The sequence below is a fragment of the Crinia signifera genome, chromosome 3, assembly GCF_055691185.1.
Source record: "Crinia signifera chromosome 3, ASM5569118v1, whole genome shotgun sequence".
In the NCBI taxonomy this organism is placed as follows: domain Eukaryota; kingdom Metazoa; phylum Chordata; class Amphibia; order Anura; family Myobatrachidae; genus Crinia; species Crinia signifera.
In genome coordinates, this window is record NC_139219.1 from 19,840,875 (window position 1) to 19,867,029 (window position 26,155).

Genomic DNA, 26,155 nt, shown 5'->3' on the forward strand with positions numbered 1-26,155 from the left:
ATCTTTTACTGTTGGATATTTAATTTAATATCTTAATAATACTATCATTACATTATATTATATTTAGCATGTTTTCAATATTAGTTTTTGATCTGAGATACTAAAATTAATAATAAGGGTCATTTGGGCAGATGTATTAAGCCTTAACAAGAGACAAATGCAAGGTTGAAAAAGAGAGATAAACGTCCAGCCAATCAGCTACTTACTGACTATTTTCAAACACAGCCTGCAACATGGCAGTTAGCAGGTGATTGGCTGGACGTTTATCTCTCTTTTTCACCCTTGCATTTATCTCTTGTTAAGGCTTAATACATCTGCCCCATAGTCTGTTGGGGACCCAAACCAGGAAGCAGTGGGATAGCTTAACGTGATGATGATGAAAAATTAGCATTGTGCATTAAACTTGTGCATTAAAAACGCAACCTGATTCATCGATGTATGATATTGCTCAGTTTCCAGGAAGTGACTGTACAGTACCATACAACTAGCCTGCTATCGCAGATGGAAGCGTCTGTAGTGTAAAGACATACTCAACGGGTTTATATACAACTGTGAATCATGCCCTGTGATAAATATGCTTCATAAACATTCCACGCTCTGGATAAGTGTTAAGGCCCATACACGGTACAATTATTGTATACAATTTGGACTAGATCGCATGGCATCGCATAGGTTTTGCAATGCAATGAGATGCAATAAGATGAGATCTATTACAAAAAGTAAGTATGAGCAGCACATACTTTTTGAGCTGTGCGATGAGATGTGTAACGGGAGCGCGCATCACATCGCACCCAGCAATTGTACCATGTATGGACACCTATAGGTTCATCTCTGAAATGATCTGATTTCTTCCCTTTTGTAGAATTAGTTAATAAAATAAAAATTTGACCGAAAAGAAAACAAAAATTTGACAATACCGCCACCAAAAAAATCCCAGCAATGTGAATACCTATCATCTTTCTCCTGGGAACTTCCCATGTTGAGGCGTGAGGAACGGTAGTGGCCTCACATTCTGCACTCTCAGACGCGGTGCTTGGGAAGTGGATCACCTGTGGCAACACTGAAGCGAGAGAATGACCTCAGCACCTTTTTGTTTCATCCAGTAGAACAGGATATTCCTAGGGCTTCTCCTACGCAGGACAAAAGATCTTTTATGCTGTGTTTTCCGGCTCTGTAAATGACCCCGGTGCCTTGCACATTCTCTGTGTACACACCAAGCCCGTAAAACTCAACGAATGTTTCTCTACCGCAAAAAAAAATATTTTTTTGTGTTTTTTTTTCAACAGCGGCTGAAAACTGCGAATTTGGGACACCGGTGTTATAACCAGCTCTATTGATTGCCACTTTATTTTTCCCTTCCCCAGAGACGGATTGGAGGAAGACAAGTGAATTGAGTATATTGCTGAAGTCGATCAGTGTGTCTCAATCAATCTAGCATCCTCCACCTCATCCGCCCCCATCCGTCTCTTCCACCCCGTCTCCCCCCTTTCTCTGCTCTGGATGAAACTCTCGAAGCTCTGTAAAAAGTCAGAGAGTATAATGAAGTACCTTATTAACCAGACCCCATTAAACTGTCAGTTGCACTTATGGGCCAAGCTGTGAAGCTAACCTGACGGAGTGCTATTACTCAGACGGCGCGGTTATTGGCAGACACACAGTATCGGATCAATTTCTGCAGAACTGCGGCTTCATGTGCTGGACAGGTGCGAGAGCTGCAGGGAATTCACGGTTAATACGTTCCCAGTCAACGTTATGCTGCAAAACGCACTATTTCCGGATAGCTGGCAGAGGAGAGAGAACTATAAGTCAATAACAACTTTCCTATATAAGAATATTATTTATTTCATGGACGCTATCTCTTTTTATTTTAATGCCGCCATCTTGGCTGAACGGCCTTCTTCAATGAATCTGTTGATTTATAGATGATGTTGAAGTGCGTGTATACGTTTCACTACAGCGTCCACGGAATGAATAGGATTGAAAAGCAGCAGAAGCTTTGGTGGACCCCTATGTAGACTACCGCCCGCCTTATTACACACAGCAGTGAGAGAGCTTACGCAGGCGGCAGTAGACGTGCAAGGCTGGAGATGGCGGAGGGATATGAAAGGATGCCTCTTTGCACTCTGGGCCTTTTTTCAATTGGAAGATCTGAAGGTGGCGTCAGTTATGTTAGTCAAACTAATGATCATCCAGAATCCACAACGGACCACTAACGGTGATCGGGTCTGCTACTTAAACCATGTGGAAGCTAGTGTTTCCTCAAAAGTAATGGGTCCTTTAACAAATAGGCCCTTCAATTATTGTTTTGAAGGGTAGGCAAAGGGTCACATGATGGTAGTTTGAACACTGATTGGCATTAGTAATACCTTCATCTTCTGCATTTTCAGTACAATACAGAGACAAATTGCAGCTATTAAGTTTAGATTCTTGTTCTGGACTGTAGAGTATGGAGACAAGAAGACTCAACTACCTTAGTGATCAGAAACCAACCCGGGCCTTCGGACATGACTCCTTGCACCCAACCTACAAGGCTCTACCTGTTCTGCACCTCAACTTCCCAATTCATGTATTGCTGATGTGACCTGGGCTGAAGTCATTCATTGATGTTTAAAACACCTCTCCCCAGGTCAAGATTAAGGGCCGCATGTGCTGGGTCCAAGAAGGATCATGGAACTATTGTGAGAAAGGGAGGGGCTGTGGCCAGTGTTATGTGGGCATGGCCAGTGCTGAATAGGTGTGGTCAGTAATATGTACGTGTGTACATCACCTACACTCTCAGCCTCTAAGTCCACCTACGTATTTAAAAGAAGAAAAAGTCCATCATTTTGTAATGAAAATTTAAATGCAAATGTAGTATTATGGATTTTGGAGTTGTATTCCCGTCCCCCATTTAGGGGCTCCAAAATCTGGGGGAAACCCCTGAATCTGACTATCACAGAATTAAAAACATGCTGAGAGAGGCCTCCTTGTTGTACATAATGCAAATAGCCGGTGTTGGCCTTCTGTCAATCACCCTGCGAACAGTGAATGAAGGCTAGGTACGCTGTGTGAATGCGTGGTCATTCGACTATCGGACAGGCTGTGAATTTGCAGCACTTCCGAACGGGTCTGAATCAGACCCAATATGATGAAGGATGGAAGGAGTAATCACTCTGGTCTTCTTATCTTGGATGGTGCCGCGCGCGATATCCTCCGGGTGGTATTGCGGTGTGGCCAGCTTTTCGACATCTATTGCACCGCGGGAACCCGCAGATTGGCTGGCTAATCTAGACGATATGATGTTCCGGACACTACGCATAGGCTAAAGATGGCTCCTGTGTGTGCGCGGCATTATCGTCAGACAAAATACCCCTTTGATCGGAACTAGTGTAATTCGTTAGTTGACTATGATATGCTATGTCGTAGCTAGAAATTTTTCTCCACCCCTGCCCCCCTCAAGAAGGCGATGGACTACGGGCGCCGCTGGCTGAGCTCACAGGTAACCCAGGCAGCAGTGAGCGCTGAGCTGGTCCCGCTCCGTGCATATGTAATGAGCAGGGATCAAGCACAGTGCATATTTAATGAGTGGGTCCCCGCCCCAATATATATATACAAGGCGGGACCAGCTCAGCACTCACTGCTGCCTGGGTCACCTGTCAGTTCAGCCAGTGACACCCACCACAGACCCCGCTGGTGCCGCTCCCCCAAGCCGCCGCAGGGTCTGCCACATATGTAGCTAGGCCACTGATGATATGCCTAGCATCTGCCTAGGAACCAGAATGCATTGCTGCATCACTGGCAGCAGATGGGTTAAAATGTTGCCTGCTATCGTATTATTAACCGAACACCTGTCCCCCCTCCAGCATAGCTTCTGTGAACAGCAGGACTTGGTCAGTAGGGATACTATGTCCATGACTTCAGATTTTATTATCCAAATCCTGTCTAATGATACTCTGGAGCTTCCGCTGGTGCTCCAGGCTCCATCCAGCTCAGCCCAATCTGGGAACTGGATGCAGACACTCAAAACAGCAATGAAATCAGTGTTAGGAGACAGCTCTCGCCTCTGATATGTTTTGCATGCAAACACAATTTATTGTTGCGCTCACAGCTAGGATGGGATGTTCTGTTCCAAGCTGAGCTGATGCAGTACACAGATAGATTGCTCTCAGTCTGTCCGTGTCATATGTTTCGCAAACAGTGAATTAAAACAAAGTTTTCTTTTTTTTTTTTTTATTGAGGCTTATATTAGGCACCCAGGGGGCATCTGCCGTTTCTGGATGGCTGGAAGTGAAGCAAATAGAATTATCTGTGCAGATGTCAGCCGGTTCCTCACAGTATTATAATGTAAGGCAGTCAGGGTTTAGGGGGCTATTCAATGCTGATGCTATTTCTGATGGGGGAAACAGCGGGGGGGGCTATTCAATGCTGTCAGCCCGTTTTGACGAGAACAGCGGCGGATTGTCGAGATCATGGCTGTATCTCGACAATCCACAGTCGTTTGCGCTGCCACGCCCCCTTTTGCCAATTGATAAACAGGCGAGCGGGCCGAGAATGGGTCTACAGATTTTGTGAAAGGGTGTGTACAGTGCTCTAGAGAAGGGGTTCTCAAACTCTGTCCTCAGGACCCCACACACTTCACGTATTCCAGGTCACCCGGCAGGTGCACAGGTGCATACATTGCTCATTGACACATTTTAGAAGATCCACAGGTGGAGCTAATTATTTCACTTGTGATTCTGTGAGGAGACCTGCGAAACATGCACCCTGTGAGGGCCTGAGGACCAAGTTTGAGATCCTGTGCTCTTAAATGTGTACCCTTAGCAGCTGTAGTCCCCAAAATATTTGTGTCCTTGTCCATTAGCAAAAGTTATATATGGTCCACCCTGGATTAATAAATCTCTAGACTCCTCCTGACATATATCCAGACTGTCTGGAGTAACCCAACTGCCCATTGCCATATTGTACACCCCATTATAAGCGCTGGCCATTCTCCCATAGTGCCCTGAAAAAATCGAGGCATTGCCATGCTCCCTTTTACAGGAGTCCCACACAAGATTAACGATCCCGGCTTTAAAAAGTTGGGAGGTATAGACACCGATACCTGGTTGAAATAAAGCAGCTCATTTATCAACGAGTGGTAAAACTCATTGGGCGTGGTAAAACTCTTTGTACATGATAAATGGTGCTGCAGCCAATCAGCTCCCTACATGTGTTTTAAAATTGACAGTTGTGAGCTGATTGGCTGGAACACCATCTATCACACACAAGTTTGCCCATTTATCAGAGCACAATCATACTTCATTTTCCTATCTCTTTGGAAAGACTGACGTGTGCTTGCCCATGTTGGCTGCCACATATTATTTTTTAAAATGTATAAATAATACCTGGTTTCACGGGCCCCTGGTCCCTGCGGGGCCCCTAGGATTCAGCCTAGTCTGCCTTTTGGAGATTACAGCCTTGAGTAGCAGACTATGGTCGCAGGCAGCAGAAAGCAGCTTTTAGAGTAAGCTGTAACAGCACGAACAGCTAACACTCTAGAGAGCGGAGTGGGATCGGAATGTCTCACCGCTCTTTCATTTCACAATATAAAGGCAAGCCTGCCGGTGTGGATTTTCTCTGTTTCTGTAATAAGCGCAGACAATCAGATGCGTTGTTTGAATTTAATTTCCAACGCCAGTTGCACAGGTTGATTAATATACATCATGGCCAGACTTAATAACCTTACGCCCATACGCATAACCTGACTGCTTTATCAGATTCTAAAATGCTCTTGTCTTATAGAGGGTACACAGGGTGAGATATGTACTATTTTGTACTATTTTTCTATTCGACTTTGCTTATAGAAGCAAAATCAAATAGAAAATTGTGTCGTATGTACCCACTATAAGAGAAGACATTAGACAATAAGAGACGCAAACTCAGTGGCTTAACTATAGGGCCGCATACCTCGCAGTGGCTTGGGGGAGCCAGCACCGGTGGGGTCTGGGGTGAGCACCAAGAGTACCAGGAAGGCAGCGGCGACGGCTGCCTGAAGCCCCTCAGACCCACAGCTGATGTCCTGCTTCTCCCTCCCAGCAGCACAGGCAGGAGGGTTTCCGGACACTCTAAGACACAGCCTCCGTCTGCACAGGCTGGAGCTGCATCATCCTCCTTGCTACCTTTTATTCCTGCTGGTGAGGCCAGGGTACTTGTCTCTTCCCCTGCACTCCGGTTACTGCACCCTCCCCTTCTTCATGCCGCTGCACGGAGCCCAACGGTCACAACAATAAGGTTAACCCTTTGAAACCCTGGTTGGTACTCTTTACCTAGAACGGCGCCCATCGCGACCATCGCGACCATCGCGACCATCGAATGCACTAAAAAACGGGTGCGATGCGATGCCCGCGATGCCCGCGATTTCCCATAGGGACCAATGTTAAATGTGAGATTGGACGCGATTTTAGTGTTCAATGCCTCAATGCCCGCGATTTTTCCATAGGAAACAATGTTAAATGGGCCACAGAGCCCTAATAGTCCCCCTGAAGTCTGAAATGGCCCCCACAATTTTTAACGGCACCCCACGATCAACGTCAACCCGAAGCGTGGCGAGCGCAGCGAGCCCGCGAGGGGCGGCGGTACGCGTCCTCCGACCTTTTCATACCCCCACTATCCACGTCGGCGTGGAGTTGAGAATAGAACAGTGTGGCGAGCGCACCCCACGATCAACGTGAACCCGAAGCGTGGCGAGCGCAGCGAGCCCCGCGAGGGGACGCGGATACCTTCACAGGTAAACGCGTCCCCTCGCGGGCTTCACAGGTGTCCGCGTCGCCACGGACACCTGTGAAGCCCGCGAGGGGACGCGTATAACTGTGAAGGTATCCGCGTCCCCTCGCGGGGCTCGCTGCGCTCGCCACGCTTCGGGTTCACGTTGATCGTGGGGTGGCGTTAAAAATTGTGGGGGCCATTTCAGACTTCATGGGACTATTAGGGCTCTGTGGCCCATTTAACATTGTTTCCTATGTAAAAATCGCGGCCATTGAGGCATTTAACACTAAAATCGCGTCCAATCTGACTTTTAACATTGATCCCTATGGGAAAATCGCGGGCACCCGTTTTTTATGTACCCGCGATGGCCGCGATTTTTTACCCCCGACGCCCGCGATGCTAATCGCGGGCGCCGTTCTAGGTAAAGAGTACCCCCTGGTTTTCTACAGTGAGCCGCACTAATTATTATTATTGTTTATACCACAACTATGTATGTTTAGCGCCTGATCTCCCACTGGGGGTGTAATTCCCCCCACTTCCCCACCAGCTGTGGCTGTTCTTGACACCCATGACCCCCACCAGCACTACCATTACTTTTCAAATCAGTAGTGTATGCAGCAATGCGTATTCAGGGAGGCAAAACGGTCCCTGTCAATGTCCATGTGTCTGTGTATCAGCGTCCAGATGTTTGTGCAATCCTGTGTCAGCATTCGTGTGGCAATGTCCTGGTGTCAGTGTCATGTGTCCGGATGTCAGCGTCTGTCAGCATTAGTATGTCTATGTCTGGACCATGTGTCAGCGTATTACTGTGTGTAGGCATCCTGCTGTCAGTGTCCATGTGTCATTGGCTGTCTATGTCAGCATATGTCTACGTGTCTGTGTCAGTGTTCATCTGTCAGTGTCTGTTAGTGTGTCAGCATCTGTGTGTGTGTTAGCTTTTCAGCATCCGTGTGTCATCGTGTGTGTCTCTGTGTCAGAAACTGTGAGTGCCGTGTGTCAGGATCTGTCCATTTGTCAGTGTCTGTGTGCCAGCATGTGAGCATCTGAGTGCCTGTGTGTCAGGATCTGTCCATTTCTCAGCATCTGTTTGTGTGCCAGCATGTGAGCGTCTGTGTATCCACATGTTACCATCTGTTAGCATCCTCCCATTTGTCCTGATTTTCATGGGACTGTGATTTTGTTTGGTGACAGTCCCACCTACGTGAGCATTGTCACACAGTCGGGGGCAGTTGGGAGACCCCCCCTGTAACACGCTGCATTGCTTGCCAGATCAGCGGTGAACAGACATTGTGCACACTGTATCTATTCACGGGAGAGGGGCTGATGGCATGCAAGAAGCTTGCAAGAAAGAGGGAAGGGAAGAGGGGAGAGGCCGAGGGCACTGGGCTATAATGACGGAGGGTAAGAAGGCGTACTCCAATCAATGTAATAAAATATAATTGTATGTAATAGAGTTGTGGAGGTGCTCCCTGGGAGTGGGGTAATCGTAATAAAGAAAGGTTTGATATCCAAGAGAGGATATCGAAAAAAGACTCCCGGGTGGGACACAGCCTTCTAGTGAAAAAGGATTACTGTTAATACAAAATTTATTAGTTAAAACATGGCCCTAATAATGGGTCAAAAGAAAACAAAAGACAAAAGACAAACAGATAACACTAATGGACAATGTACGTGAGAAAATAGTGAAATATTATTTCTAAATATATCTGTCTGGGGAAGGTTCCAATCAATCACGGTATATACCTATACATATATGGAATCCTAATAGACAGTAAAGCCTCAAATACCAATATATATTGGGAATAATGTCAAGATTAGCTAGGTTCAGTAAGTAATCGTATTTCCTGTAAGTGACAAATCTGTCTGGATTGGATAGGTCTGAGTAACTGGACAATGACAGTATAATATAGATATAGAGACACCTGAGTATAGGTATGCTAAGGGAGTCGCTGCTGCCTGTGCATGTGACGTTAATCAGTGAATTATTAGGGCCATGTTTTAACTAATAAATTTTGTATTAACAGTAATCCTTTTTCACTAGAAGGCTGTGCCCCACCCAGGAGTCTTTTTTCGATATCCTCTCTTGGATATCAAACCTTTCTTTATGGCATGCAAGAAGCTCACAGAGCACTCAGCTTGCCTCCATAGTGATAAAAACAGAAGACATGGCTTGCGGGAGCTTTATTTCCAAAAAGCCACAACCCCTGTTAGCACGGTCACACCCCTTTTCTGGTGGCGACACGGCTTTGCCACGCAGAAGTCGTGGTTCCTGCAGTGTAAGGTGCATTACAGTGTGTGGCGTATAGTGTGCGATGCATTACGGTGTGTGGCATATAGTGTAAGGTGCATTATGGTGTGCGGCGTATAGTGTAAGGGGCATTACGGTCTGTGGCGTATAGCGTAAGGGGCATTACCATTGTGTAGCGTACAGCATAAGGGGCATTACGGTGTGTGGTGTATAGTGTAATGGGCATAAGGATGTGTGGTGTATAGTGTAAGGGGCATAAGGATGTGTGGTGTATAGTGTAAGGGGCATAACGATGTGTAGTGTATAGTGTAAGGGGCATTATGGTGTGGCGTTTAGTGTAAGGGCCATTACAGTGTGTAGCGTACAGCATAAGGGGCATTACGGTGTGGTGTATAGTGTAAGTGGCATAAGGATGTGTGGTGTATAGTGTAAGGGGCATAACGATATGTATTGTATAGTGTAAGGGGCATTAGGGTGTGGCATTTACTGTAATGTGCATTACGGTGTGTGGTGTATAGTGTAAGGTGCATTTCGGTGTGTGGCGTATAGCATAAGGGGCATTACGGTGTGTGGCGTATAGCATAAGGGGCATTATGGTGTGTGGCATATAGCATAAGGGGCATTATGGTGTGTGGCGTATAGTGTAAGGTGCATTATGGTGTGTGGCCTATAGTGTGAGATGCATTGCGGTGTGTGGGTATAATGTAAGGGGCATTGTGGTGTGTGGCGTATAGTGTAAGGGGCATTACGGTGTGTGGCGTATAGTGTAAGGGGCATTACGGTATGTGGCATATTGTTTGAGATGCATTACGGTGTGTGGGTATAGTGTAAGGGGCATCACAGTGTGTGGCGTATGGTGTAAGGGGCATTATGGTGAGTGGCGCATAAAGAGCATTACGATGTGTGGGGTAATGTGTAAGGGGCATTATGGAGTGGGGTGCCAGAAACTTTTTTTTGGCTGGGGGGAAGCAAAATCTATAGGGACGCAACTGCGGGCGGTACATTAACAGGCAGGCTAAGGACAGATACTGGCAATGCCATCCACCATACTGAACAAGGTTACCAGTACTGTGCCCAGGGGCGGATCCAGGATAAAATGACAGGGGGGGCACCATGATAAAAGAGGGTTTCGGTGGGGGAGGGGCGGTGTTAGTGGTGCCAGTGTACATGCTAAGAGAGCGGCAGAGAGAGGTTGGGAATGGGATTAAAAATAGGCCCTGACATTTAAAGTATGCAGACCCACCATGGCGACAAAAGTGAATGATGTAGTTGGGCACGCGCCGAAGGCGCGCTCCGGAAAAGGGGTGTGGCCACTCAACCGGGGTGTGTCCGTGAGTGTAGTGTACAACACCATATAAAATGTATGCAACAAAATACTAGACCCCTTTATACTTGCCCCTTACACATGATGGCAAATGGATTGAGCCAAAATTCACATAATGCCACACGGATTGAGCCAAAATTCACATAATGCCACATGGATTGAGCCAAAATTCACATAATGCCACACAGATTGAGCCAGAATTCACATAATGCCACATGGATTGAGCCAGAATTCACATAATGCCACACGGATTGAGACAAAATTCACAATACGCTTTATAAACAGGGACATTGTCCACCAAAGGTGCGCATTAAACATTTACACCATAATGTCCATCACACGTTAAGTTACACGCCATTATGTCCATTATGTATTATGATAAACACCATAATGCCTATTAAAAATTATGCTACATATGTGCTGCTTATCTACATGCTCATTGCCAAGGGTTCCATGCTCATTTCCAGAGGTTCCATGCTCATTGCCATGTGGGATTACATGTTCATTGCCAAGGGGGAATACATGCTCGCGGTAAATGGGGGACAGCCGCCACCAGGCAGAAGTGATAGCCACTGACAGTGGCAGAGTCTGGCTGTATTCAGAGCACTGCAGGTACCGGCTATTTGAAATAATACCCCTTTCGCACCAGAAAATGCATTCCCAGGTTGGCCCCTTTCACCAGCCTAGTCCCTGCATTTTCTGGTGTGAGGGGGAGAGAAAACCACCCCTCCCCCCTTTAACCAGTTATCTCATTTAACCGGCTATATCTTCGGAAGCAACTTACCCATTTACATGAGACAAGTATCATATTGAAGAACTTTTGAGTGGGCTTTGAATGATTTTGGTCCATTGAAACTGGAATGTTTGGTTCCAGAGTAATCTGCCCTCAAAGAACATGAACAGCCATGAAATTACATTTCAAAAATAAAGAAATCGGTTTACATTACATGCAATATCTCTGGAACCGATTGACCGATATGGACCAGCCTGGTATCATATTGAAGGCCCATTTGGAATTGAATGAGATCAACCACAAGCTTCTGTGATGCCAGGGCGGGAACTGGTAGCCGTCGGAACCGGGTGACGGTCGGAATTGACGGGTCCTATATTATCCTATGGGGAAAAAACGTTACAGCTTTGCCAGGCGATATCTCCGGTTCCCGGCGGGCTAGAGGCACGGGGCTGGGCTCGTTGGAAAGCCCTGGTCCCCAGCTACAAAATGACAGGGGGATGTGCCCGGGTGCCCCCCCCTGAATCCGTCACTGACTGTGCCGCAGAACACACACTAAGAATAATGCAGAAACTCCAGGCACAGAGCAGGTACAGCTGTTGTATAGACACTTGGAGGTATATTTACTAAAGTGTGAGTTTTTAGAAGTGAGAAATGTTGCCGCTAGACACCAATTTCTGGCTTTTATCCTCTAGAACAGGAATGGGGAACCTTTGGCCCTCCAGCTGTTGTTGAATTATACATCCCAGCATGCCTTCCTACAGTTTTGCTAGTTGACCATGCTAAAACTGTTGCAGGGCATGTTGGGAAGTGTAGTGCAACAACAGCTGGAGGGACGAAGGTTCATCATCATTGCTCTAGAAGTTTCAGCTAAATAAGTACAATGTGATTGGTTGCTATTGGCAACATCTTCTAAACACTCACAATTTAGTAAATCTTTCCCTTGCGCCTATATGTACTGAAGGTCGATTTTGCTCCATCCCCCACATACGACCACATGTCATGCTGCGGCTACCAGGGGGCTGTGAGCAACATCGCAACACCCATTCTGCATATGCACAGACCCCCAAAACATCCCATTCATATTCAAACCATGGCGTTTTCACAGAGATATGAATGAGGCCGCATGTGCGGTCACCTTATATAGGAAATATAATCCTTTTTCACACAATGTATTTTATTTGAATTTATATAACAAATGTGAGCGACGCCGGCATTTTTAGCAGATATTTCGAGGATCTCTCACACAGCTGTTGGTGTTTAAAGGGTTAAAAAAAATCAACAACTTTGTGAAGTAACCTGATAAAGTGGCGAGGCCGCAAATGGCCTGGACCAGGCAGGTAGGGGGAATAAAAGGGTTACAGGCATTTTAGAGAAGGAGTAATGGAAGAGAATTACGCTGAAGAGTATAATGGATACGGGGCTAGAGAGTGCAGCAGCTGAACTGAAAAGCAGATGAAGTATAACATTATTATTCAGGAAACTTTGTGCGCTCGGGTCTGTCCATTACCACTTAGTACAGAATGTGTGTCCTCCTATTATCCGCCGTGTTAAGCATTCACCCCTCATCCTTCTACGGTTATCACAGGTCTCTCCATTACTGTCCAGTACAGAATATATACTGTATGTTTTATAATCCCTGGTTCACCAGTCCATCCATGCCTCACTAATTATCACAGGTCTCTCCATTACTGTCCAGTACAGAATATATGTGTTATAATCCCTGCTTTATCAGTCCATCTATAATCCATCATCAAGGGATTGTGTGGTGGCGCGCATGTCCTGTAGCCCCGAGGTAAATGCCCCGATTTCTCCAGTACTCATAAAGTCACCATCGGGTATCATGGCACTTCAAAATAACTTAACACTTTAAACCCTTAACCACTAAAAGAAGACACGGTGCCGGGTAAGGGAGGGAGGGTGGAGCCGCCGGGTCCCGATGGGACCCGCTGACTCACCGCAAAGGACAGCTCTTAACGCAAGAGCTGTCCTTTGCCATAATTATTGCATATGTTACAGCATATGCGCTAATTATGTGTGCGGTAGCCGGCGATAGGGGGGCGGTAAGGGGGCGCGGATGTTAGAGCATCCCCCCACAGACACAAGTGCTGGTGTTTCAAAGTAATGTCAAATTTATTGGTTGAGAAGTTGACTATTACGGTAGTCAACTGTGGTGGCGGCACTAAAGAATTTTAACATAAACACACACACACACACATACCAAACAGCCACTGGTGATCAACTCCCCGACTAGCAACCAACCTGCGCAGGTTGTGTAACCCATCTCCCGTACAGGATGAAGGGTTTAATGACATATAACAATGTCGGGAGAGAGTACCCACTAGCTACTTAACTAATACATATAACAAGCGACTGTTCTTTACCGCCGCCCAACATAAAACATAGGGAAGGGAGGGAGGGAAAACGCACAGTGGGCTGTGACATCACTTCCTACCTCCTTCTAACTGCCCGCACCTCCCCTCTTGCACGCAATTGGCCAATGCTCCATCATTAGATCTCACATTAAACTAACACTAGCTACTTGAAGTGCCAACATCTCCAGAACCCTTTAGTGGTTTATGTAACCTCTGTGCTTAATCAGCCACCAGTTTTCCTTATTAATATTTACATGAAATTCATGGACTTCTGTTCTAATGGCTGCATCTGTTGTCTCTTCTAGCCCCACCTACACTGAAGATGTCTGTCAACGAGACGTTGGTGGTGAACCCGGGAGATAACATCACCATGCAGTGCACACCTACAGGGGGTGACCCGCCTCCAAAGACTGTCTGGTCTCACTCCCCAAATCCAATGCCAACCAACAGCATAAGCAAAGGGGGAAACTTGACCCTGTGGAACATTCGTACAGAAGACTCCGGCTATTACAACTGTACAGCCATCAACAACGTGGGGAATCCAGCCAAGAAGACGGTTAACCTCCTAGTGAGATGTATGTCCTGTATCAGGCCAGTAAACCTTAGTGTACCAACATATTTTACACTGGAGAAATAGAAACAACACACGCAAAACATTAACCAAAAGCCAAGACTCTAAGGGGTTACATTAAAGGTTCGAAAAATGAAAAGAGGTGATGTTGTCAATAGCAACCAATCAGATTCTGTCTATGATGTTCTAGAATACAATATAGAATCTGATTTGGTTAATATGTCAAACATCACCGGAAGTGAACGGATTTGACGAGTTTCACACTAGCCGGACTGTCAGCTCCAGGAGAGGCAGGCATGGTGGGGGCGGGCATAGGAACGCCCCAACATTTTTGGGCGTGCCCATGAAAAAAACTGGGCCGCTGCGGTCCTCCCCCAGAGTGGTCTAGACTTGCCGGCCTTGTTCGAACCACTCTCACAAAATGTAAGCCACCACCTTCCCTTCGCTTCGTTGACAGTATTCAACGCAGCCCCCTCATACGCCAATTTCCCCTCGCTCCATTTTTTGAGCAAGGGGGAAATGGCATATGCGGCTCCTGAACCAGCGAGACTCGCGGCTAAATACAGCGAGTTTACTGCATTAGCCGCGGGTCTCGCTGTTTTGGGGAATTCTCGCCAGAACATTGAATAGAGCAAGCGGCCGGCACGGGGGTTAAACAGCGAGGATCGCTGGTTTTCTGCAATCCTCGCTGTTTAACCCCCTCGCTGGCCGCTCGCCGCGGCATTGAATACACCCCTTAATGTGATTAGCATTTGACTAACAGTTTTGTAGACAAAAACTATTGTTTTTAACTTTTGTAGACTAAAAATGCGGAAGAAATTGCGCGCGCCGAAGGCGAAATAGGGGGAGTGGTTTATTTTTTTAAAGGGGTGTGGCTTAATATAAGGGCGTGGTCTAGCAGGAAAACAATTACCTTACATCTCACTTTTGCAACCTGCATGTCCCAACATTGGTTACCGCAGGAATTGTCATTGTCCTCCCGCACTTAAGTTGGCGGGCTGAAGGCCACACAGTGACATAAAAATATAAAGGCCCACACAGTGACCTAGTACACCTCACAGATCAAGGCCAAACAATGACAGGCTACTTAAATCATTATACACTATTTATCAGTGATGCCAATTACACATTACGCCGCACACTGTGATGACAATTACACATTACGCCGCACACTGTGATGACAATTACACATTACGTCGCACACCGTGATGACAATTACACATTATGTCGCACACCATAATGCCCATTAGATCCCACACTGTGATGCCCATTACACACCACACTGTGATGGCAATTACACAATACTCCCCCCACCGTAATGCCTATTACACATTATGCCCCAGGCGCTGCTGCCGTACAACTGATGCCATTTACTAATATGCCCCCACAGTGCCAGATATGCCCCCACAGTGCCATACATATATGCCCCCACAGTGCCACACATATGCCTCCACAGTGCCACACATATGCCCCCACAGTGCCACAAGCAGCACAACTCACTGTCTCTGGCCCTGGGTCTCCCCCTCCAGTCCCCTGCCACTGCCATATGCCCCATACAGTGCCACATATATGCCCCCACAGTGACACATATGTGCCCCCACAGTGACACATATATGCCCCCACAATGCCAAATACGCCCCCACAGTGCCACAGATATGCCTTCACAGTGCCACACATATGCCCCTACAGTGCCAGATATGCCCCCATAGTGCCACAGATATGCCCCCACAGTGCTTCAGATATACCCCCACAATGCCAAATATGCCCCCACAGTGCCACACATATGCCCCTACAGTGCCAGATATGCCCCAACAGTGCCACAGATATGCCCCTACAGTGCCATACATATGCCCCTACAGTGCCACAGATATGCCCCTTCAGTGCCATACATATGAACCCACAGTGCCACAGATATGCCCCCAAAGTGCCACAACTTACTATGGCCCTGGGTCTCCCCCTCCAGTCCCCAGCTGCTGCCTGGTGTTGGTGTCGGTTGAGGTGCTGCTGCTGATGCTGCTTCTTCTTCTTTCCATTTCCATGGGAGGGGAGCGCATTGCGCGTCTCTCCTTCCCCTTGTCCCTGAGCCGCCAGCCATTCATGCCTCGCGAGCTGGCTCCTGATTGGCTGCCGGCCCGCGAGCGCTCTCTGATTGGCTGACAGCCAGGCCCCAGTGAGCGAGGGGAAGGAGAGACGGAAGATGCGCTCCGCTCCCCTCCCCTCCCCTGGGAAATCACTCAGAGTGAGCGCCTGATGTCGAGGCGGCCGGGGAGAGGGGGAGGAATTGAGGCGTCGGCGGCAGCAGCGTTGGGGGGAGCTGCCGGGCGCCCTAGCTGTTAACAGAGGCGGACAAGCCGTGCGGCGCCCCGGGCTGCTGCACGGCTTGTCCGCCTCTAGAAACGGCCCTGGTTACAAGTAGAGAAAATTGTATACACCAGTGGTTCTTCCATATACACCGCACAGTCCGCATTGTAGTGTATGGTAGGGCATGAAATACCGCCTGTTGGCAAGTCGGCTCAATTTTTTTTTTAAACTCATGTCAACATTTTCCATGTTCACCTTTTTGACTATGTCAACATTTTGACCTTGTTGACCTTTTGACCCTGTCGACCTTTTGACTGTCGACCAATAGTGGTCGACCTTATGACTGTCGAGCTAGAGTCAATCTATCAGGAGTCCGGATACCGTGTTGAGCAGCAGTGCGTTTGTGCAGCCATCTTGGGAAAGGGCTGATTCCTCCCTAAAGCAGAACCATGTAGACTGCACAGAAGCGCAGTCCATATTTCATCAATAAGCAGCACCTGTTGCTTACATATAGGGATGCAGATATTTTGTTCATAAAGTTTGGGGAAGAGTGTGCCTGTAGCGGGACTTATAGGATAACCCCGGATGAATCCATTAACAGCGTAAATTAATAGGATTTCCCCCTCAGACGTCTTCGTGCACAAATGAATCACTGCCGTCTTTTGAAGCAACATTGCTGTATCACTTTGCGACTCTAAAGGGCCCAATTCAGACCACGCTAGACTGCCTTTATTCGGATCCTAGCGCGCAGGTTAACGCCACCCGAATCCCCTCACCACGCTGCAAACAAAAGTGTACGCTTACACATCTGATCGCAAGCCCCCGCCGAGACGAAAAAGATGAAAAGAAGCCCAGGACTTAATCTTCGACTGCACGTTTTTCCCTGAATTAGGGGCGGGCGTGATGCCAGCCGCCGGCCCCGAGCAGACAGGGGAACACCTACATTCCCTAGGTCATGCGTTTCTATGGGCACGCCCACCATTTTTGTCTGCACACCCATGAAATCCTGGGTGTCGATTACAGAACGCCCCCTGCCTGTCAATCAGCACACCGGTGAATTACTCCCATATTTGAGCGTAGAACATGCACCGAGTTCCGCGGAACTTGCTTACAAGGGCTGCGTGCAGAGAAAGGGCTGCAGCAATAGTGTACGAGGGACTTCTTGACACATTTCTTTGAATGTTTCTGCTTTTTTAACGATATCATATACCTGACTGCCGTGACAGATACTGTATCATCTAATTAGGAGAACGAGGAAAAGATCCTATATACTGTACATTGCTGCTTACGTTATATATATATATATATATATATATATATATATATATATAAAAAGTGGTCATCATCTGCAAGTCTGGCTCATATTCCTTTATTCCTGATGGCGATAGGCATCCATAGTGATCAGTGATTGGTCCCCCACTACCCACTGACTGTATCCCCAGCTGGTTATGTCACCAATTGGTTCTCCTGGTCTATTATTATTATTATTAACAGTTTCTTATAAAGCGCACACATATTCCGCAGCGCTGTACAGAGTATAATTGAACATTCACATCAGTCCCTGCCCCAGTGGAGCTTACAATCTATGCACACACAGACATTCTAGGGTTAATTTTGTTGGAAGCCAATCGACCTACCAGTATTTTTGGCTTGTGGGAGGAAACCGGAGTGCCCGGAGGAAACCCACGCGAACACAGGGAGAATATACAAACTCCGCACAGTTGGGGCCATGGTGGGAATCAAACCCATGACCTCAGCACTGTGAGGCAGTAATGCTAACCATTACACCATCCGTACTGCCCTGTATATATAACACATGGTGGAGATAGAACCCATGACCTCAGCGCTGTGAGGCAGTAATGTAACCATTACACCATCCGTACTGCCCTGTATATATATAACACATGGTGGGGATAGAACCCATGACCTCAGCGCTGTGAGGCAGTAATGCTAACCATTACACCGTCCGTGGTGCCCCACAGTCTATTTATATAGGGTGATGTGAATGAAGCAGCCCAATATGGCAGGACTTTCGCAAAGCGCCAGGGGAACTGATGGCTGAAATGTTTACAAGCTGATGCTAAGTGCTTTATAAATACCTGAAGTTGGGCAGATTGGGCTCTACAGATGGATGATCTTATTATTCTATGTAATGCAGAGGATTGTTTCACCTCCTGCACTCATTTGCATTCATTTCTGGATGCCTTAGGGCTCCCACACGCAGACAGTGAGACAGACCGCAGGAAGCTTAGTATTGTATCCTCGCTTTCCACACAAGGAACACATTCCCTGCGGCTTCCTTGCAGCACCGTCAGACCAAGTGCCCCCTAAGCCGCAGCCTGATTGATAGTCAGGACAGCCGGGAGCCTGGCATGGCCCACGTATTTCTCTGGGGGCATGGCCCAATCACAGGAGACAAATTAGACGCACGTGCATGGCAAATCGTCACACGAGGTGTTTGACGTGGCAACAATGAGTGTGGCTGCGGGTGCCGGATGACTCGCTGACAGTCGGGATTCCGAAGGTCGTTTCTTCGATATTGGAATCCCAATATACAGTACACGGGCTATTTTCCCTTGTACGACCCCCATAGAGGGAGAATAGAATAGATGGCAAGTGCAAGGGGCTTGAATGCCCTCGCCCCGCCTGTTGGTCTCCTTACAGTCGGAGAAACGACCCTTAGAATCCTGACCGTCGGAGAGTTATACCATACCCATGGCTACCTCTGTAGGTCAACCAGCATGTTTTCAGGATATCTGCTCATTAGCGCAGGATCTGGATAACTCACAGACAGTGTCCAGTTAGACAGTCAATCGGTCAACACCACAAGTTTGACAGTCAGTCGTCAGTCAACACCAAAAGCTAGACATTCAAGACATAAATAGCCCTTTCACACCGCACTTGTTAAACAGTATATTGCCGTTTTTTCACGTTTCAAAACGTTTAAGGCTGCAGTGGGAAAGCGCCAGAGTTCGTTTACCGTTAAAGATAACCGGTATTTCAAAACATTTAAAAAGCAGAGACCTACGCGTTTCAGAGCCGTTTCTAATGCAGTGAGAATAGCTCTGAGACTGTATTTAGTAAAAACAACAGATTCCAGACCCGTGATAGGCTGTCCCCTGCATTCTGCCTTGAAACGTGTTCAGGGGATTAAACGGGTTGACTGATGTGAATGGTACTTAAACGGTATTTAAAACGGTAATCTACTGCAATGGGCGGTATTCAATGAGGCTGATTCGCCAGGTTTTTATGGCGATTTTGTGCTGTAAGGCGAATTTCTGACTAAAACGGTGAATCACCCTATTCAATGACCAGATGGCGAATACATTTCAAGGTTTTTTTCGCCATGATTCACCGAGTAGCAATCGCTATCTTTTTATGGTGAAGTGGAATGTGAACTTTTAAAATAAAGTGTTTTATTTTTTACAATTGGTGTAAAAAAATCAGGAATTTTATTCTGAGGAGGGGCATGCTATTTTTATTCATGTGCTGTAAGCACATGAATATATATTTAATTTAAAAAAAAAAATCTTTTTTTTTTTTTTACACAGACCAGCCAGCAGGGGGCCGGAGCCGAGCCGCTCATTAGATATTCATATATTCACTTGACCCGATCATTACATATTCATGATCGGGTGTAGTGAATATACCCGGTCCCCTGCTGGCACCCCCGGGGGGACAGCCTGTGCTGCCTGGCTCCCGGGGAGCCCACATCCCCCCCACAAACGTTCTAGGGCAGGCAGGGAGACTTCCATCTCCCTGCCTGCTACCGTCCTCAGGCTCCCTGCAGCATTCGCTGCAGGAGCTCAAATTCGCCGGTCAGGGGCAGCGAGCCCCTGACCGGCGAAGTCTCCGGAACGCGGCGACCAGTGGCGAATGTGCAGCGAATCCTAAACAGGATTCGCTGCACATCGCCAAAATCCACATTGAATACCGCCCAATGTGAAGGCTCAGACCCGTTTTAAATACTGTTTAAAAATACCGTTTTTTGAAACGTTTTGGCAGTGTTAAAGCGGTAAAAAAGGGCAGTCTGAAAGGAGCATTAGTCAATAAGAGCTTTGTAGAAAGCAGCAACATTGTTCCAAAAATGAGACAAGTATTGTATAACAATATATCTCTGTCCATGAAGAGGAGGGCAGGGGGGCAAGAGCTCACATTGTCCTGTTTTCTGATAGGATTGATATATGGGTTACGATATAATAGACAAGGTCTAGGACGACCACTGATGGTCCACAGTGACTAGGTAGTCACCTGGGAATTGTCGACAGTGACAGAAGGCCAAAACAAGCTTAAGGTGGACATGGTCAACACTAACAAGGTCGACGTGAGGTTTTTGCATCTATGTCGGCACGTACACCGTATAAGTGTACCGCGTCCCTCGGCACACTATTATATCACTCTATGCCCACTTGGATAGTAAAGTATGAACCAAGGCGGTCTACACAAAAAAAACATGAAAAACTTGTGTCGAACTTGTGTGTCGACCATGGCCATGTCGACCTTAGGCTTGTGTTTAGGCAAGCCAATCCAGGGGCATTTTTTCAATCCCGGGATTCGGGATCGGTTTCCTAAAAAAAAAAAAAAAAAAACTTCCTGGCACCCCGCATATTTACTTACATTGGCGGTTGCGGCCAGGAGCCGAGTGGGCGGAGTGGTGTGGCCGGGAGCCGGTTGGTTCTGCCAAGAGTGGGTGGTGCAATGTGGTGCGGCTGAGAGCTGGGTGGGTAGTGCGGCTTGGTGAGCGGGGGGGGGGGGGTGGAAGACAGCGAGGTGGTCAGTTGGTGCTTCTGTGGGCGGGCCGGCGGCCTGCGCATCGTGACCTCTATCCACATCACGCTGCGTAGCTGCGTAGAGCTGAACATCCGGACGCTGCGCGGCATTAAACCGCACATCCCAATATCCCAGGATTGGAGACTCCAATCCAGGATTGAAATACCGGCAATTTTGGAACCAAATCCCATGAACCTGCCGATACGGGGATTGGCCACCCTACTTGTGTTGACCTTCTGTCAATGCCGACCTATGGTATGTCGACCATTTCCAGGTGTCAACCTAGTCAATGTCCACCATTAGTGGTCAACCTGTCGTCAACCTAGACATTGTCGACCCAGGTACAGCAGCATACCGGTATATGTCCCCTGACTTCTGCCCACTAACATCCTCCTTCTCGTAAAGAAGCAAAAACTTTAAAAAAGTCAAAAGTCTTAAGAAATGTTAATAATAATAGTAATAATGATAATAATTAGCGAATCCTCTAGTAACCATTTGGAGTTTGCCGTCTCCTGACAATTAACGCTCCCTGTTTTCTTTCCACGTCAGCCATGAGAAATATCACCTATCAGATCACCCCAGACGTCATCAAGGAGAGCGAGAGTATACAGCTGGGGCAGGATCTGAAGCTGTCGTGCCACGTGGATGCCGTCCCGCAGGATAAAGTCCAGTACACGTGGTACAAGAACCAGAAAGTCATAAAGACCTCGGACCACCTGCTGATCACTAGGAATGACCCGGAGCTTCCTCCTGTCACCAGCAGCTTGGAAATTATCGACCTTCGGTTCAGTGACTACGGGACCTACATGTGTGAGGCGTCATTACCCAACCTGCCCATTACTCTAAACAGCAGCGACATTAACATCTCTGCAGAAACTGGTGAGAACGGCGGCCTTTATTATACTAACACATACAGGGCCAGATGTATCAAGCTTCAAAAAGGGATAAAGTGGAGAGTGATAAACTACCAGCCAATCATCTCCTTCATAGCATTTTTCAAACTCATTTTATCACTTTTTTTTTTTTCAAAATGTTTTTATTAGGAGTCGGCACAATAAACATGGTACATAGAAAACAGAAGACTTTGAGACATCAAATATCTGTACAATGATGGCTGTAATAGCTATTTTATCACTTTTTGAAGCTTGATTCATCTGGCCCCACAGTATACTACTGGACTTCTCTAATTGCTGTTAACTTATATTCATTACAAACCATGTTTCTGTTGGTCTTAGGGGAAGAGTGATCAACTACTGGAGAGAGATAAAGTATCAATCAATGCGCTTCTGTCATTTTAAAGACTGAAAAATAGCAGCTGGTTAAAATTTTATCTCAAAACTTTAGCTTTCTCCAGGCTGCAGTACATCCCCACTATGCATCTTCTGTACGCGCCACAACCCAATACTTATTTGGTGCATACAGGCATTAATAACAATATGCATTTATAAATGCAAATAAAATTGCAAAAAGAACATGGGTCTTACAGGACTTTGGATGGCGAGCCAACCTTAACTGTCCTGGTGGAATGTTCTTACAGGACTTTGGATGGTGCGCCAACCTTAACTGTCCTGGTGGAATGTTCTTACAGGACTTTGGATGGCGAGCCAACCTTAGCTGTCCTGGTGGAATGTTCTTACAGGACTTTGGATGGTGAGCCAACCTTTGCTGTCCTGGTGGAATGTTCTTACAGGACTTTGGGATGGCGAGCCAACCTTTGCTGTCCGGGTGGAATGTTCTTACAGGACTTTGGATGGCGAGCCAACCTTTGCTGTCCTGGTTGAATGTTCTTACAGTACTTTGGATGGCAAGCCAACCTTTGCTGTCCTGGTGGAATGTTCTTACAGGACTTTGGATGGTGATCCAAACATTGTTGTCCTGGTTGAATGTTCTTACAGGACTTTGGATGGCGAGCCAACCTTTGCTGTCCTGGTGGAATGTTCTTACAGGACTTTGGATTGTGACCCGCCCTTTGCTGTACTGGTGGAATGTTCTTACAGGACTTTGGATTGTGACCCGCCCTTTGCTGTCCCTGTGGAATGTTCTTACAGGACTTTGAATGGCAAGCCAACCTTTGCTGTCCTGGTGGAATGTTCTTACAGTACTTTGGATGACGAGCCAAGCTTTGCTGTCCTGGTGGAATGTTCTTACAGGACTTTGGATGGTGAAATACCCTTTGCTGTCCTGGTGGAATGTTCTTACAGGACTTTGGATGGCAAGCCAACCTTTGCTGTCCTGGTGGAATGTTCTTACAGGACTTTGGATGGCGAGCCAACCTTTGCTGTCCTGGTGGAATGTTCTTACAGGACTTTGGATGGCGAGCCAACCTTTGCTGTCCTGGTGGAATGTTCTTACAGGACTTTGGATGGCGAGCCAACCTTTGCTGTCCTGGTGGAATGTTCTTACAGGACTTTGGATGGCGAGCCAACCTTTGCTGTCCTGGTGGAATGTTCTTACAGGACTTTGGATTGTGACCCGCCCTTTGCTGTACTGGTGGAATGTTCTTACAGGACTTTGAATTGTGACCCGCCCCTTGCTGTCCTGGTGGAATGTTCTTACAGGACTTTGGATGGCAAGCCAACCTTTGCTGTCCTGGTGGAATGTTCTTACAGGACTTTGGATGGTGATCCACCCTTTTCTGTCCTGGTGAAATGTTCTTACAGGACTTTGGGTGGTGATCCACCCTTTGCTGTCCTGGTGGAATGTTCTTACAGGACTTTGGATGGCGAGCCAACCTTTGCTGTCCTGGTGGAATGTTCTTACAGGACTTTGGATAGATTGGAGTTGGACAGTGAAGTTAATGTATCTCCTAACTTTAGGCCCTGGAAGCCACCATGACTTTATACTCTGTCTTGCAGTGCCTCCATCACTCAGCGTTCCCAAAGGACAATTAGTGATCACCGTGCGAGAGGGCTCTAGGGCAGAGCTTCAGTGTGAGGTGCGAGGAAAACCGCTGCCCCCCATCCTCTGGACCCGCGTGGACAAGGAAGCGGCCTTCCCCTCGGGAGAAATGGTGGTGGAAACCACAGACGGGAAACTGAGGTTGGACAATGTGACCAGAGAAATGAGTGGGACTTATAAGTGTCAGACAGCAAGATATAACGGCTTTAATATCCGAGCCAGGGAAGCCTCAGTGCACCTTAACGTGCAATGTGAGTACCTATAGCGCCGACATACGCCACAGTGTAAGCGACAGCTGTGTTATTTCATCTTATATACAAGTCCTCTGTGTGCGTGTGTCACACAGCTGTGCAGGTTACCCTATGAAGTGTGCCGGGATTTAATTTAATGTTTAATAATGCAATCAGAATATAATATCTGGGGATTTACACTGGGATGAACTTTTGATAACCAGACATGAAACAAAACACAATGACTTAATACAAAGAACCAAGAGCTGAGCTGAAAAGTACAGTATCAGTGAAATAGTCTGCAGACGTCCAGTGTCTGCAGTGCAGTGACCGTTCTGGAAGCATCGGAAATTGCTGCGGTCAGAGTGCGACCAAGATTGTGAGGGGCGATAGGGAGAGTACTGTATGTAAGTGAAGGTGCAGCTTTCTGGGGGGTTATTCTGATTCACTCAGAAATGCACAATCACTCTCTAATGGACAAAACCATGTGCACTGCAACTGGGGCAGATGTAACATGTGCAGAGAGAGTTAGATTTGGGTGAGTTATTTTTTCTGTGCAGAGTACATATTGGCTGCTTTATTTTTACAATGCAATATAGATATCAGTTTGAAGTACAAACCCCACCCAAATCTAACTCTCTCTGCACATGTTACATCAGCCCCAACTGCAGCGCAGCATGGTTTTGTCCATTAGAGAGTGATTGTGCCTTTCCGAGTAAATCAGAATAACCCCCATGGACTGTGGATACAGTAGGTCTTCCAATCAAAGGGCCTGATTCAGTTTGACTCACTAAGCAGCGTATTTTCGCGTCGTTGCGCAAATCCCTTCATTTGCATGTGAGGGGATGTGGCCGCATGAGTGAAAAATCATTCGGTGGTCTGAACTGACTTCTATCTGGAAAAGGGGGTGGGCACTGACGTCATGCCCCAAGCAGGCATCAGCCCACCTGCATTCCCAGGGGAACGCTCAGTGTTTTCATGGGGATGGCCTGCTCTAGGCCGCTCTCCGCCCCCTTCCCTCCCCTGCCTATGCGAACGCCATGCGGATTTTCGCCTATATGCATGCATAGACTTGCACCATCGGACCACTGACCAAATTCGGAAAGGTATGAACCTGAATCAGGCCCAAAGTGCAGGTTATGTATTACAACGTTGGTTTCGAACCCGGAAACGCGCTGCCCGCCCACTTACCATACAGGGACCTGCAGATCTAAGACGCCAGAGAGGCGGCTTAGATCCGGAAACGCTTGCAAAATCATTAGATGGTTGGTGAACATCGGTTGATTTTGACACCGTACGCAAGGCTGCAAATGTATATTTATGCTAAACATCCATTTGCATGCGTACGGGGAAATTGGCGTGCGTGGGGGGGGGGGTTTAGATGTGACTTTGGTAGCTTTGTGGGTCAACCAGAGGGCCTTTATGTATTTAGAAATCTGCGCTTGTAGATATTTAATGTATATAATCCACATTCTCCGCAGCAGACCGGAGCTATAAAGCCACATTGTGGAATATGTGCAACATATGGAGGGTAAAGAGGGTTAAAATGAAACATTGATGATTAGGGAATTGAATTTTAGGGCAGACGATAGCAATGGCATCTGTTACTCTCCCCCAGTCCCTCCGTGTCTCCGGTATACCCAGCACAGCCAGGCACAGCTCTTCTGTCTCCAGAAACATCTACTGCACACGGTCTGTGTCCCAGGGACTGCGCGGTCATATCCCCAGGTTGGGCTGTGACATCAGGAATATACTGTACATCTTTCCTCTGCAACTCTAATATATCATCGTATTGGTGTATACCGAGCGTTTCAAACGTTCGCGTTGTAAATGTATTCTATGTTTCGCATACAATCTCCAGGTATCTGTCTAACATCATTATCAGCTCCACGTCGGAATAGCCCTCCCTCCCCCCGGGATACTATTCACGGAATTCCGGGATTGGAAGCATCAATCCTGGGATGGAAATCCCGCTGATTTTAGGC

The 26,155-nt window shown here is 47.1% G+C and overlaps 1 protein-coding gene across 2 annotated transcripts in view; it reads left to right on the forward strand.

Moving 5' to 3' along the window:
- Positions 1 to 26,155, forward strand: part of MDGA1 (MAM domain containing glycosylphosphatidylinositol anchor 1) — a 309,099-nt gene that overhangs the window by 183,410 nt on the left and 99,534 nt on the right. For both annotated transcript variants that reach the window (XM_083175431.1, XM_083175432.1), the window contains 3 exons: positions 13,706 to 13,975; positions 21,592 to 21,921; positions 23,898 to 24,191. In XM_083175431.1, the coding sequence (XP_083031557.1) occupies positions 13,706 to 13,975; positions 21,592 to 21,921; positions 23,898 to 24,191 (894 nt within the window). The remainder of the gene's footprint in view (positions 1 to 13,705; positions 13,976 to 21,591; positions 21,922 to 23,897; positions 24,192 to 26,155) is intronic.